Genomic DNA, 14,918 nt, shown 5'->3' with positions numbered 1-14,918 from the left:
TCTTAAAAACCTGAGTATTCAAAAGCAAAGACTGTGCACCTCTCCAGTAAACAAGTGGAGAAGCAGGGCTGGAAAAAAGCCATGTGCATGTTAAGAATCTGCTATAGGGATGTGCAACTGGTAATGAGTTCTCACAGATCTAGGGAAAAAAATAAAACTGACCAACATACAATCTAGTTATCTCCTTATTTCCTGTACCAACCACACCAGACTATTCTTACCCATAACGCCTCTACTGCACTCTACAAGCAAATGGAAAATTACTCAAACAAGGAAAAGACTTTATGTTTATGCTGGAAATTCTTTTATTTTGTATTCCTTTATTTCTTAGCTATTTTAATGGGAAAGTCCTTATTATATAAGCCAAAAGAATTGGCCTTTTGAAAAATCAAGTCTACTCAATGGACCTCAAATCTCACCCCAAAACTGAGACTATTCATGTCCCCAGACATTTCAGAAAATATAGGCCAGTGAGTCTAAGGGAGGGAAGAGTGGAAAAATGTTATAGACTGTTACAGTAATAACCATTGTGATGAAACCTCATTATAAAATGATGCTCAGCAGGCTGCATGGAAAGCAGTGCTTTTTTCCATGTGGGACTAGATGTTAATTTAGAATAAAGGGGGAAAAAAGAGAGAGGCTCACTTGTCTATTGCAGTATACCAGAAAGACTATAATGTATTTCATCATTCATAGTTTCAGTAACATCTTTCAACTATCCCCATTACCGAGACTGCCAAAACCTCTATCAGAGGCAGAGGTTTCAAAACTTGTGTTTTAACCTTCAGTGACAATACAAACATACATAGCAAATAGAGCTTCATGTTATAAGGAGGCTACCAAGCAGCAAAATGTTAGTCACTGCCACATCTGCTTCTATCTGTGTCACACAGCTCTGATCTGTAGTGATGTGATGCATTTAATTTACATTAAATTAAGCCAGAATTGCAACTTGATCAGATAGGTGTCCAGTCAGGATCAACCCACCACAACTTGACCTGAAGTCTTCAGACAGCTGGGACAGCTGACTTTTCCTGTGCAGAAAATGTTACAATTCTCTTTTTTTGAACAATAGCTTTGAAAATTAACCAACTCAAACTTACCTTTGATTTAACAAAAGGAAGAGATTGGAGCAAGAAAGGAAGGAAAGATCTCTACATTTTTATGAAAGTAACCTAGATGCACTGCTGACTAAACACCACCTGGGACAGCACTATAATTAGAGCTGTTCAAAAGGTAATAGCTCTGAATCAGACACTGTCACATGCAGATTTTATAGGTATTGTCACTCTGTTTCAGGATGATTCTGAGAACATATCTTTCTTAAGAGAGATAGAGGTTGGGTTTTTTCCCCAAATGGTAAATCTGACTATTGGAAATTATCTGCAGGATATATCCATGCATTATTTCTTTTGGTGGGATGACATTTAGCTCCAAGCCTACAGTGGATAGCAGTGATTTTCGGTGCTTCCATGAGGGTACCCAATTCTGTAGGAGAGTCCATGGCAGGGAGGCTGGAATAGATGATCTTTAAAGGTCCCTTCCAAGCCAAACCATTCCATGATGCTGTACAAAACTAAGTCACTTACTGCCTGTCTACCATCAGAAGTAAACAGACTGGTTTATAGATAAATTTGAAAATGAAACAACACTCATTATTTACTTATTGCTTTACTGATGAGCCAAGAAAATTGAAATTAAATTGAGCAATGAAACCTACTAATGACAACAAGGGGAACAAACTGCATAATGGCACATACAAACACAGATAACATACCTCCTTTAAATTAGTCATATTGCACCTAAAGCATACAACTGAAAGGCAGTTTTCAATACAACACATAAACTTCCTAAAAGAATTTTTAATAAATGAGAAATGGATTTTGACATTTTGCAGGAGCACTTAATCACCAAATCAGCATACTTGCTCAATTTTTTTCATCTTTCACTTAATGAAGGGAAAGCAAGGCAAAACCTATATGCACTGTTGCTGTCTGTGAGAACACATATTAACCACTCAGAGTAACTGAGTACTATTAATTTTACCTAAAAGCTTCAGTAAGAGGAATTTAAACAAGAAGAATTTGAATTCTTCAAAAAACCCTGGAAATCCTTCAAAATCCACAAAAAAAAAATCCTTCAAAAAACACAGTAACAAGCATTTAATAGGCATATTAAATGCTTATTACACCTCACGATCCAGAAAAAAAAAGATGCATCCCAATTCTCAAGGTCTTTAAAAAGTCTTTTCTTATTACTGCTTTTGGTCAGAGAAGATGGAAAGTTAGACCTGTCTGTTAGATCTTCTCTGAAAACCATGATCTGTCCTTCCCTCACTCCTCAGTCCCTCTCTCCTGCACACTGTGCAGTTCTGTACTCGTCTGGCTTCCAGAGCAAGAGTGAAATGAAAACAGTAGTGTGGCATTTTCCCATATGCCTGAGTCTCACCTTTTTTTGTATTTTTTTTTAATATGAAGAAAGCTATTCCATCCAAGAAATTGAGCCAATAGGAAAACAAAGTCAGGCATGATATCAGGGCATCAATAAACCAGTTACTGTCTACCTTTCTAAATAAAAAAAAATTAATAATTGGTGCACATTTGATACAATGTTGTTGTCATAGCAGAACTCGGCTTCTTCAAAAAATAATGATAAGCATCTTTGCTTCTTTCCTTTCTTACGTCTAAAAAGTGCCTGAAAGCAGAATTTTCTTTAAAACAATATAATTTTAGTTTCCTTGGATATTTGCATCTGGTGTTGTTTTCTATGGCAAGTTATTTTGCACACTTGAGACAGAAAAATAATAGTTCAGCCTCATGATCAGAGTCAATGGAATAATTTTAAAACTATGCATTTCTAAAAGGTAATAACCTATTAAATCATATGTGTTTCCAAGTGCTACCAAACCACTGCCCCAGTAAAAATGCTATGATAAGGAATTACTCAACACCACCTCATTTTTTTCCCTTGGATTTAACTGGTGAGGGGGGTGGTTTAATTTGTGGCACAATAGTCAATCACAGGAGTGATGCTCTCCACGCTGCTTTTTGCCAGGATCTGCAAACTTGTATGTAAAAGAAGAGAAGGTAATCAGGAGTAGTCAGCATGGATTCACCAAGGGAAAATCACACTTGACCAGTCTGATAGTCTTCTACAATGGCATGGCTAGATGGGTCAAAGAGGGGGGAGCAGTGAACGTTGTCTACCTTGACTTCAGCAAGGCTTTTGACACTGTCTTCCATAACATCCTTGTAGGTAAGATTTGGAAGTGGAGCTTAGAGGAATGGACAGTGGATCAAGGTAGATCAAGAACTGGCTGAATGGCAGAGCTCAGAATATTATGGTCAGTGGAGTAGAATCCAGCTGGAGGCTGGGGAGCACCAGGGATCAGTACTGGGTTCAGTCCTATTCAACTTGGTTATCAATCACCTTGGCCCTGCTGAGGTGTATCTGGAGTACTGTGTTCAGTTCTGGGCTCCAAAGTTCAAGAAAGACAAGGAGCTACTGGAGGGGGTTCGGTGGTGGTGGGGGGCACAAAGATAAGAAGGGGTCTGGAACATCTCTTATGAGGAGAGACTGGGAGCTGGGCCTGTTTCACCACGCTACTCTATCCCTCTTCTTCCCAGCAGTGAGGTATGCAGTGGCAGCCGAGATGAAGCATCTCATTTATCCCAACTCCTAGATGCTGTGATCTCAAGCCTATAAATGTACAGTCACAAGTAGAATATGGATATTTGAAGGCAATAACTGAACTTGGTGAAGATGGAGTGACAGCCAACATTTTAACACCTTGCTACCAAGAACAAAGTATTACTTAAAATATAGAAAGACTACCTTTTAACTTTTCCTAACTACCTCAGTGGGAATAGGTACTTTGGAATACCCGTTCCTAAATGTTCATGGATCTCATCACAAGCATTTATAAAACCACTGAGCTGCCTGCCAAGACCATGCTCATTCACTGCAGCTCCTTGTGCTCGTAGCACTGGACTTTAAGGTCTAGTCAGAGTGAGTCCTGTCCCCATTCAGGTTAAAATAAGTAAAATTTTTGTGCTTTGGTCAACTCCTTTCATCACTCATTACCCAACATTTGGATGTTTGCCAACAAAGGTTTTTCACTAGCAGAGTGAGCCCCTGTTCAGTTCATGCATTTCCTTCTCCAGGCTCTCCCTAGATGGCAGCAAACCTACAGTCCAGGAGGACATCCTATACCCAACAGGGTCCCCAAAGCTATCAAGCAGGTGTTCCCAAAACAAGACTCAGTACAAGGGAACTAAGGCAGGGCCACAGATTTGCTTCACCCCTCAAGCACCATAAATGAACCCAGCTACTCATGTGTTCAATGGTCAAAAGACCACCAACAAAATCAACAATGATGCACATCCAAAAATATGCAAACATATCAATTTTGGATCAGGTATTGCATAAGCATGCAGTAAACAACTTGACAGAAAAAAATTCTTTACATGGATCAACAGCCAATGAAACAAGATGTACTAGGAAAATATGCACAAAGTTTTGAATGCCTCTTGGGTAAAAATTTTATTTCAGAGAAAGCAGTATTTTTCAGGCAAAAGTATAGTATGGCTAATTTCCATTTGTGATGTTTCTCATCAATTAAAAGGTTCCTTCTCAGATAAATCATTAATATAGGCATATACTTGAGGGAAAAATAGTTTAGGAAGATTAAATTAAATAAAATGGCCCCACAAGAGTTTGTTACCTTTCCTAATACAGTTTATATCCCACAGGTCACAGAGCTGTCTGTTTAGCAGCTTCAATACTTCTCTCTTACCCATATTTACACTAGTAAATATATTTAATTTATTTAGAATTCTCTAGGTACAGTGTTTTTACTTTTCTGATACCAAGAAATAATTTTTCTTGGGTTTGTTACTATTTTTTAATTACAGTCTAAAAAAATCTCTATTACAGGAAAAATCTCTATGGCTTTGATTTACTCATCTTGTCAGTCAAGTCTTCCTGTAACTGCTGCACAGGCCGAGAGTAGTCTGGGAAATAAACTACATGTCCAGTTCCAGTTAAATGACTTACAGCAAGCACCACAGCAAAGATGAGGGGAAAAGGTTGAAGATCTCCTCCCCCAGCTGCATCCTTACAGAAATGCACTCCAACACACTGCAGAATTTACTTCAGACTGCAAGGTACACTTGGTAAGATTTCAGAGCACTTAGGCTGTAATTTCCTCTTTCCTCTTTCATAGATTTCATTTGTGAGCTCACCCATTTCTCTGCACACATATGTGCACAATACACATTCTGTCTCCAGTAACAACCTCAATACACTAGAAAACATGAAATTTATAAGCTGAAGAAAAGTGAACAAGAAACGAAGCTGAAGTGAATCTTCCTACACGGAATATAGTGTAAGAAGACCAGTTATTGAAAATATTCCTGCTGTTGTCATGGTCTTGTACTTACACTTCACTCTTAGCTGAATCAAGAGTTAAACTTAATGGTCTTACAGGTAAAGACTGGAAGTGTATCAGGGCTAAACTCTTTTTAGTGTTCATTTTTTTTTTTTATTCAGAGTTATTTAATGACTCAAAATTAATTCATTGTTTTGTCCAAGATATGACCTTATGTGCTTTTTTAATACAATTTTAAAAATCATAATAAAATTCACATCCATATTTCTACATATAAAGTTATATAGAACAAAATAGGAAATAAGATAACTTTCTGAACCTGTTGCATCAGTCAAACACAAATTAAGGCTTTACGGTTTCTTTTTCCTCTGTAAGAACAAAGTTCTGAAGATTGCATTTGTGATGGTTTTTGGGTTTACTTTGTAAACTAAAATGTAAAAAAGACCTTTCAAAACTGAGTATCACACAATGATGTTAATGAAACTAGAATGTACAGAAATGTTGTTATTCAGGTGTTCCACATTTTACACTGATAAAAAGAAAAAAGGCTAGAACAAAGATCCTTTATATAAAGAGAACACATTTTCACTGCATACTTTCTCCACTTGATAAGTTTTATAGACTCTTGCCGCTGTAGATGTCGGCAAACCCAATGGGAAGAATGATGATGTCTGACTTATTTCAGAAGGCTGAATGAATTCTTTATTATAAATATGCTATGATACATTAATATACTATATAAAAGAGGATACTAAAAACTACATGCTACTCTCTCTAACTATCCTATCTAACTAACTCACTTCACAATTCATGACCCTGTTCTCCAGAGTCCAGACACAGGTGGATCCGATTGGCCATCAGGCCCAAACAATCCACTGTGATCCAACCAGGCATTCGCTCTAGGTAAACAATCTCCAAACACATTCCACAAGAGAAAAACAAGGAGCAGAAATAGAAATTGTTTTCTCTTTCACTTCTCTCTGTGCACCTTTATAAAAATCCTGAGAGAGAGAGAAATGTGCTTGCCACACTCTTGCAACTACAGTATCCCCAGTCAAATACACCACACACATGGATTAATCTCCAGAACTGCCTTGTTCAAAGTCAAATGCACTAACTGATTTTAATAAATAAAAGAATAGAAATAACCTTACTGGTTTGTCCATATCTTGAATAACCTACAGAAATACATAAAAGCAACTGCTAATCTTCATAAATACAAATGTATTTGATGAACTAATAGTTTATCCTATGTGTCCTCTTGCTTACCCTAATACCAGTTGAACATACCCTAGACAGACAAATATTGATGGATCTGTTTCATCAGCAATCATTGAATAGCTCAGAACAATGCCACACATAACCTCAGCAAATCAAATCAGGACTCCTACACAGACAGTTTCCAGTTAATTGATATTCTTCATAGGCATTTAAAGTGACATGCTTTGGATAAGGTGCTGATGTTTGATTTCGAAGACAATTCCTTTTACAACATACAATTTTCAGTAAGATCAAATACAAAACTCCCTTGTCAGTAAGCTAATGCCATTTGTATTGCTGTGATTGCAAATTTCAGTGACTGGATGTTTGGGGATATTTAGTCCCTTTTGCACACTATTTAAAAGAATTGGCACCAATCAGTTCTTCTGACTTCACTTCTCTATCATGTTTTTCTCTTACAACTAACACATTTTAGTATCAAACTCTGCTGGTTTCTAACAGTGCTACTGTTAAATGAATAATCACTAAATAGAGACAAATACCTTGGTTTTTTCTTGCTGAAATTCTATCTGGATGTTGGTCAGTTTAGTTCGCAGCTCCTCATTAGCAGCTTGCAGGGCTTCAGTCTCCATGTCGGACTTCTCTCCCTTGGCCCGACTTTTCTTTGACATAATTGTTTTTGAAGTTTAAAATAAAATGTTTGCTCCACACTGAGCTACCAGCTAGTGCTTTCTGCTTTTAGCATTTAAGAGTCCTGCAGTGGTCAACAAAGCCTTTCATATAAATCTCTGCCATCATAGGAGCAGTCTCATGGCCTGGAAGAAGCAAAGTGGTAGGAACAGAATTAGGCTACAGCATTCAGCAGAATCAAACATCAGACTTAACATCCATTTTTAAAGCACACTGGACTTTCTTGAATTATACTATACTGCATAGCGTACCAGAGTTTGAAAGAAACAGATAAGAAGTTACATAATATTTCACCATCTTTAAACTCTATCTACTGTATTCTGATGTTCACAGAAATAAAAGTATTAACCGTTTTGATGAATATAGCATATAAACAGAAATTGTATCTTATTCAAGACCTGACTAGAACCATGCTCAGAATTCCCAAGAGGCACAGAGAAAACCATAAATTAATTGAGGCAGTGTTTCAGTGGGAATAGTTTATTTTCTGCAGTAAGAAGAAAGTATTTCTTTCCCTAATGTATCGGTTATAATGCATAATTGTATTATTTGTAATTATCATCGAGTTTCACATCATCAGCATCAATTAAAAAGGCATCACAAAACTGGAAAAACATTTAAAAACATTTCTTAAAATATCCTATCTATAACCTGCTTATGCTTACGGTTGATACTGTTTGAAAAGCTGCAATGGAAACAAGAAAGTATTTAACTTCATTTTCATTTCTCAGTATGCTCTAAGCTTAAAAAGTATTAAATTATTTAAATTAGCTTTATGTAATATTCAAGGAGAATATCAATAGCAGACAAAGAACCCAAATTCCGATAATTAGGAAATCCCATGATTAGTTTGCTTCATGAGTAGTCAGTATAGAAGTTTAATCTGTGATTTTTTTTTCCTCTCTGTTCTCCTCTAAGAATAACCCGGTGCTCCACAAGAACAAACTGTGGAACAAGTGCTATCAATGCTGAACTACTTTCCAAACCCATGTTCTCTGCGCATTTTTAAATATTCACATAATTTCATCATTAATTTTTTGACAAAGAAGAAAGGTTCTACTTTAAAACTGAATGACATTACTGGAGTATTAGATTTCCAAGAAAATTGCCATCAAACAATAAGCTGCTCTTTCCAACCTACTATTGATGGGGAGTTATTTTTAAATTGCATTAGAATGAAAATCCCATGCATTCCTTAGCATATACTTTCTAAAGGGTCAGTGACTAATACCTCAGGTGTGCAGAGAAAAACTAAACACGTCCTTTTATGCTCCTTTTTAAGCACTGGTAAGCAGGTGGTGAGTTAAATATCTTGCTTAGGATGACAATTCAAATCAGATGAAAAGTGAACAGAACTCAGGACACCAAGTCTCAGTCTGTTTGATTATATTCCTATTGAATTCTTTCATTTGTAAAAAGCAATTGAAAAAAAACATGAACTTTACCAATTATTTGCTGAAGCAACTTAAGAGAAATAGTTGTTTTGCTCTGCAATATCAGATATCCTTCCTTTGAAATATTATTTATCAAGTTATCCTATTCAATAAAATTTTATGTGTTCCTTGTATTCATTATATGAAGCATTTTAATATGTAATCTGTGAAAAAAAAGGTACTTAAATACATTTCAATTTTATTATGTATCAGATCTACCTTACAAAGCAAATAGACACTGGTGCTATTGTGATTTTACACATAGTAGTTGATTCAAGAGAAACAAATCAGCAATATTCTTACAGTAAATTATAAAAAAAGGAATTCTTTGGTGAGTAGAAGAAATGTGAGGAATTACTCTTCTTAATAATGGAATTTTATGTTATTAATCTGTGGAGTTTCTATGATGCTCAAATTACATGTAATACTCAAATTAGCCTTAAAACTAGAGAGGTCAGCATTATTCTTTGAAGTACTCTTCAGAATTAAAAAAAAAATCTCAAGGCATTGCTCTCAATTTTGTTCCTTTAATTCTCAACATTTGAAAACTGTTCTTTTCAAGTAAAATAAAAGCTTAGACCCAGAACCTGAAGAAAATCACCCTCTTGTCTTATAGGCATTGAGGGAAGGACAATGGGGAGGGTAGCAAAAGCACCACCTCCCAACCAAACTAAACTTAACAAATTCTCTAAAACCACAAAACAAAGCAAAAGAAATAACCAAAAAACCAAACCAAGAACAAAAAACCAAACAAAACCCAAAGCAAACAAAAAAAAACCCACAAAAAAAAAAAAAAACACCAAGAAACAACCACCACCCATCAAGCTGCATTCATTGATGGGTATTAAAAAAAAAAAAAATCCATTTTTACTCCTCCCTAGATACACCTTCCAGCCTACCTATTTCAAAAGCAGGAACTATGGCAACACAAAGCCTCTCTATATACTCAGAGAGGCACATAGCCAGACACACAAGGGCTGAAGCAGAGACTGCATCCTGATTCCCAAATGAAAGGCATAGAACCAGTGAGTGCCCAGATTCCCTCCTAGCTGACTACCCACATTTGGTATTTGGATAAAGGTCAGAACAAAAAAAAACCCAAAAAACACCAAAAAACTTGTAAACACAGCGAGAAAAAATGAAGGAAAAAACACTCCACTCTAACAAAATTTCACTGACGCAGATGCTTCCACCAACAACCTATTTATTAATTCCCCATATGTCTGCTGAGAGGCAAATTTATGATGACACCAGGATACAGTCCCACAATCACTCCATGACTAAAAATAGCCACTTCCTGCACTCTGAGTTCTACACACTTCTTGCAAACCTTGGAATCATTTGAATGTATTTTATATTTCACATCAAGTAAAAAGATACGAAAGAGTAATGGATTATAAAGCACAAGTCATGTTTTCAGCAGTCTCTGGAACATATTATTTCTGACTTGATAGGTATAGGGGCAATTGTCATTGAAGAAAAACAACAAAATAAATAACCTTGATTGAATCTAAATCTACTACACAATAGTTTATGGCATTGGTCTGTAAAAGATCAAAATATTTAACTGGACTTCTCTTACATATGTTTTGGGAAATCCATTAAATTCTTAACATACTAGAAAATCAATCAGCTGAACAATGCCCTAACTTCCAATTTCTCGTCTATTTGCTTAGCAGATTTAAAGGATGCTTTTTTACAACTACCTCAATCTATTCCCTGGTTTTATCAAACAAGATCTCAAATTATGTAATTAATTGCTGTATGATGATTCTAGATGTTAAATATCAATAAAACATAGTAGGAAAAAAATATCAGTTACTGCAGAAACGTGAAAGTGTAGCACCAAAGAATTCTGATTACATAAGTGTAAGGAAAAAAGGACCCCAATACTTTCTGTTGAAAAGTAAGTCAATTTAAAGAAATGCAAGTCTTTAAACATGATCCTGTACAAAATACACAAAAATATGGAGAGAATTGTATCTTTAGAGAGTGAGTCTTCCAGTAACAAACAGTAATCAACAGGAAAAGTAAGTAAATCCATAAAATCAAGTAATAAATATGGATAACATTACAACACAAAAAATGTACTAAATTATATCAACCAAAATTCCGCCATCCAGCCTTATTTCAGACTTCAACAACATTACTCAGCTGCAGCACAATTTCTGGAAGGTGAAATTGTCAATGAGTCATCTCAGCTGAAACACCAAGCCATAACTCAGTTACTGGAGTGAAATAATAAAGCTTCTTCATCTCAACACTGCACCTCCACATAAATAGTGCACCATTCTACTTCAGCTTGTTTTTATTTCAACCTTTATATTTTAATGCTGCAGAGCCTACTGCAACTTACCCATAACCCACACTCTGCTTGTGAACATATGAGATGTAAGTACATTCTCAACATAGCACAATTCTGTACATTCAAGAAGTTTAAAATACATTTTATTACCACAGCATCTGACAGTAGTAAATGCAGTGGACATAGGTACAATGTTAACTTCAGAAGTAACTTGCAGTTCACCTATGTTATAGTTAAAAAAAACCAGTGCTAATCAACCAGTGACTGTATGGGAAAGACAATATTCATTGCTGCTGATGCCCAAGGCACATTTCTCACAAGGTTCAGATGACCTACATTTACTGCTTCAATTCTAGTTCTATGTAATAAAGAACGCAATAAAATATGACTGAATGGATAAAAGCAGAAGAACCTCTACAGGATTATAAAATAATACTCATCACACCAATAAATCTAAATGCAAATTATCAATACAGTTTTCTAAGCACATTGTAGACTGGTCACCTTTCTGATACCCCTTTGTAGCTACCTACAAAGATCTATTTCTGTAACAGTAGAACCTTTGAGGGTTACTTTAAATCATAGCCTGCTTAGGGAAATACAGAGTTTCCTTACAGTGGAACACTTTATAAATGTCACTTGATTTTTTGATGGATAAAACCAGAAACACATTTATTGTTAATTAACAGCCCACATTCCTTTTTTTCAGATTCACAGCCTAAAGTCTTGAGCCATTCTTGCTTTAACAATATACGTTATAGGGCCACACTATATAGAAAGCAATCACCAAGAAACTACAAGCATTTTATCATTGCTTTTTTGCCAGAAGACCTCAAAGGAACAATCCTGCAGAGCCATGTGGAACAGAGCTTTCCTTGGTAGAGATTACAGTGTAGCATGAGTTGGGCTTTTATGACACTCGCTCAGATTTCCACAGCAGGTGACATCCCACGGATGAGCACAGGATCTGTAAAGCAGTCAGCTCTTCAGTCCAGATGAGTAATTGCTTCCATATTTTTTTCAGTGGCATCTCAGCAAAGGTGATCTATGATTCTGTCACTCCACATCTTTCAGAAAATTCCCAATGCCCTCAGGAATCAGTACCCAGGTTTTAACTTCCCACCATGAATCACTGCCTTCCAGGTCCTTATACAGCAGTTCATAGAACTAATTTGGCAAGTTCCTAAATTAATTTCACCAATGTATTCATTTTCCCTTCAGTGAATTAGTTGCCTGTGATGTGTGCATCTGTTAAAACATATGCAACTAAAATATGTGTCCAAGTCACTGGACAACAACTAAAAAAAAAAAAAAAAAAGGAAAATGTAAGCATATCAAACTCATTTAGATGCTATGCACACACACAAATGTGTAAATGTCTGTGTAACTGCTAGTAACAACCATGTGACATGGAATTTTTATTTCTGATTGGTACTACTCCATGCCACTGGATAGCTTCCAGTATATTAATGGGTTCATTCTAGTGAAAGGACATAAACAGCCCACCAAAACCACCCTCAAAACCTAGCTCTTACTTTAAAAGGATTTACCACAAGTAAAAATGAATGTCTGACCCAAAGAGGACACGGCACAGGGAAGGGAAGGGATCCTGCACCTCCCTTCTGCAAGACACAACACTTCCCTACACTAGGAGTTAAGAAAACTTAACCTGAACCTCTTCTCAGAAAGCTATGAGCTTGACTCCAGGAGTTTTTTATTTTAAGTAAATAAAAAATATTTACTGGCTTCAATGAATGTACATTATTAACATTTACCCAATTTCACTTACAGCACTGTTTCAAGGTTTTACCAAATCATTAATCATTAAAATTGCTCTATGAGCCCTATTAAAAGACAAAATGCTACAAAGAGGAGTCCTATGGCACACATGAAATAAAAGAGACACTAGCACAGAAAGGCAAAGTTCAAATGCAACTAAAAAAAGTAAAACAGAACCCTCCCTCCACAACCTCCACAACTCAGCTCTGTTACACAACCACAGTGCTTCAGGGTGCTGGGTTCACTGCAACTCCGGAAAGGCAGCTCTGGGCAGAGCTGCTCCCCTGATCTCTGGGCCAATTCCTTTCTTTCCAGCACAGACAGACCTGACCTGATGCCTGCTGTCTGGCACTGTGCAACAGCCTCTGGACCTTCTCACTGTGCCCTGGGTATGAGCAGGGAGATCTCTGTGCTCTCACTGAGGAGCAGAACCATTCCCATTCCCATTAAAGTAGAACATTTAAGAGCAAAACCAGAAGGAGCAAGAAAGGGCAAATTACAGCACTTCTCAGTTAGGGCTAGATAAATGGCAAATACAGAGACAGATTCTAATATCTTTATTGACTATCACTGACCCCACAAATATAATCAACCTGTCAAATTTAGGCTTTTGGATTATACTGGACCAGTTTTGTTTAGCTACTCACCTGATTTTTTTTCAGGAAAATTCCTTCGGGTATTTTTTTAAACCCATCACTACTATTATTTTTATTTTATTGTAAAGAGATAGAATAACTAAAATCTGAAACTAGAAAAATTGAAAATTCAGAGATGACAGAAAATGTAGTGTAGAAAATGTACAAGGCAAGAATGTGGTGTAGAAAATGTACAAGGCAACTGAAAGGTTTAGGGGGAGAGGTTCAGATTCCCAATTTGATGACTCAAGAGAAAGGAAGAAACTCAGAAAACCTGGGGTTTTTTAACACTTAATTGCATCTTGAATATTTATTATTTTGTAAATCAATAGGATAGACTTGAGAGGTCAGGCAAGTGTAAGGAGAAGAAAAGGTGCTTCTGGATGTGATATTAGTTACCAGCTGAACAGTGAAGCAGAGGGGCATGATTTCCACTGTCTCTGATCTCAGTAATTATTTTGTGGTGTTGACCACCTTCACTAAGTCTGTAAGCTACCTGATGCTGTGGCAGACAGCTCACACCCTCACCTCACTGCTCCAGCACAGAAGAATCACGCAGCTCTATGCAGAGCTGCACAAGCCCATCAGTCAGCACAAACAAAGTATTACAAAACTTCTTCACCTACCAAGGGATGGCTCAACTTTCACACATCTTCTCATTAAAATCAGGACTCTTGGCCAACATGAAGGTATCAGCCTGGTCCAGTAATATAGGAACACTGACAAAAGAACATGCTGCATTTTTTCCAAACTTCCCATCGTGGTCCACTTTTAAAGACAAGTTCCTTAGTTCCTGAGATCAAAGTAAGGATATACACTACAGAACTGGCAGTGCTGTTGCTTAAATTTTGAAGACTGATAGAATTCCCAAAAAGTTACCTACCTGTGCTCAAGAATTTAGGACCTCAAGCTTGTGTTTAATTACTGCATCAAGTACTCCTGCTCAGCTTCAATGTTCTTGACCTCCATGTGCAAATCTCATTTCAAATCTAACTGGATAATTTTTATTACTATCATATTGGCAACACACAGGCTAAGGCTTGATGGATTTTGGTTCCATCTACAGCTCTGTCACAGATGCCTTTCTCTACCAAATCATGTAATCTCTCAGCAAAGAAGGCATTACACTTCCAGAAAGACTATCAGAAATGTATTCTGAGGACAATATTATGAAATAAGAGACTGGATACATGTAATGAGAAATGAAACTTAAGAGACCTAGAAAGAGTCTGCAATTTTAATTTTTTTTTTCAAGAATCATCAAATTTATTGTCTCACAAAACTGCAATTCCCTTGGAAGATCTGTTAACTTTCTCAAAGCACTGCTCTGATAATCAGCCAGCTAAAACTGGTATTTCAAATTCTGGTATTTGAGTGAATGTTCATTGCAGTGAACAGAGTTTAAGTCACTCTGGGAACTGGCTGATGCAACTGCATCACCTGGGATAAAATATTTAAACTGGGTG

At 36.6% G+C, this 14,918-nt stretch overlaps 1 protein-coding gene and 1 long non-coding RNA gene across 7 annotated transcripts in view; one reads left to right on the top strand and one right to left on the bottom strand.

Annotated features, from left to right (window-relative positions):
* The window catches only part of LOC137473027 (uncharacterized), a 146,808-nt gene that overhangs the window by 58,487 nt on the left and 73,403 nt on the right, over positions 1-14,918 (top strand). The gene's annotated exons all lie outside the window — the stretch shown is intronic.
* The window catches only part of JAKMIP1 (janus kinase and microtubule interacting protein 1), an 88,905-nt gene that overhangs the window by 71,289 nt on the left and 2,698 nt on the right, over positions 1-14,918 (bottom strand). For 5 of the 6 annotated variants that reach the window (XM_068188660.1, XM_068188661.1, XM_068188662.1 and 2 more), the window contains exon 2: positions 7,153-7,425. In XM_068188660.1, the coding sequence (XP_068044761.1) occupies positions 7,153-7,281 (129 nt within the window). In that variant the 5' untranslated portion in view covers positions 7,282-7,425. Of the gene's footprint in view, positions 1-7,135; positions 7,426-14,918 lie in introns of those variants that run through there. The other variant, XM_068188666.1, reaches the window with a different exon arrangement.

The sequence above is a fragment of the Anomalospiza imberbis genome, chromosome 4 (genome assembly GCF_031753505.1).
Source record: "Anomalospiza imberbis isolate Cuckoo-Finch-1a 21T00152 chromosome 4, ASM3175350v1, whole genome shotgun sequence".
NCBI lineage: Eukaryota > Metazoa > Chordata > Aves > Passeriformes > Viduidae > Anomalospiza > Anomalospiza imberbis.
The sequence above is the reverse complement of the archived record's forward strand: the minus strand, read 5'-3'. Positions and strand labels throughout refer to the sequence as shown.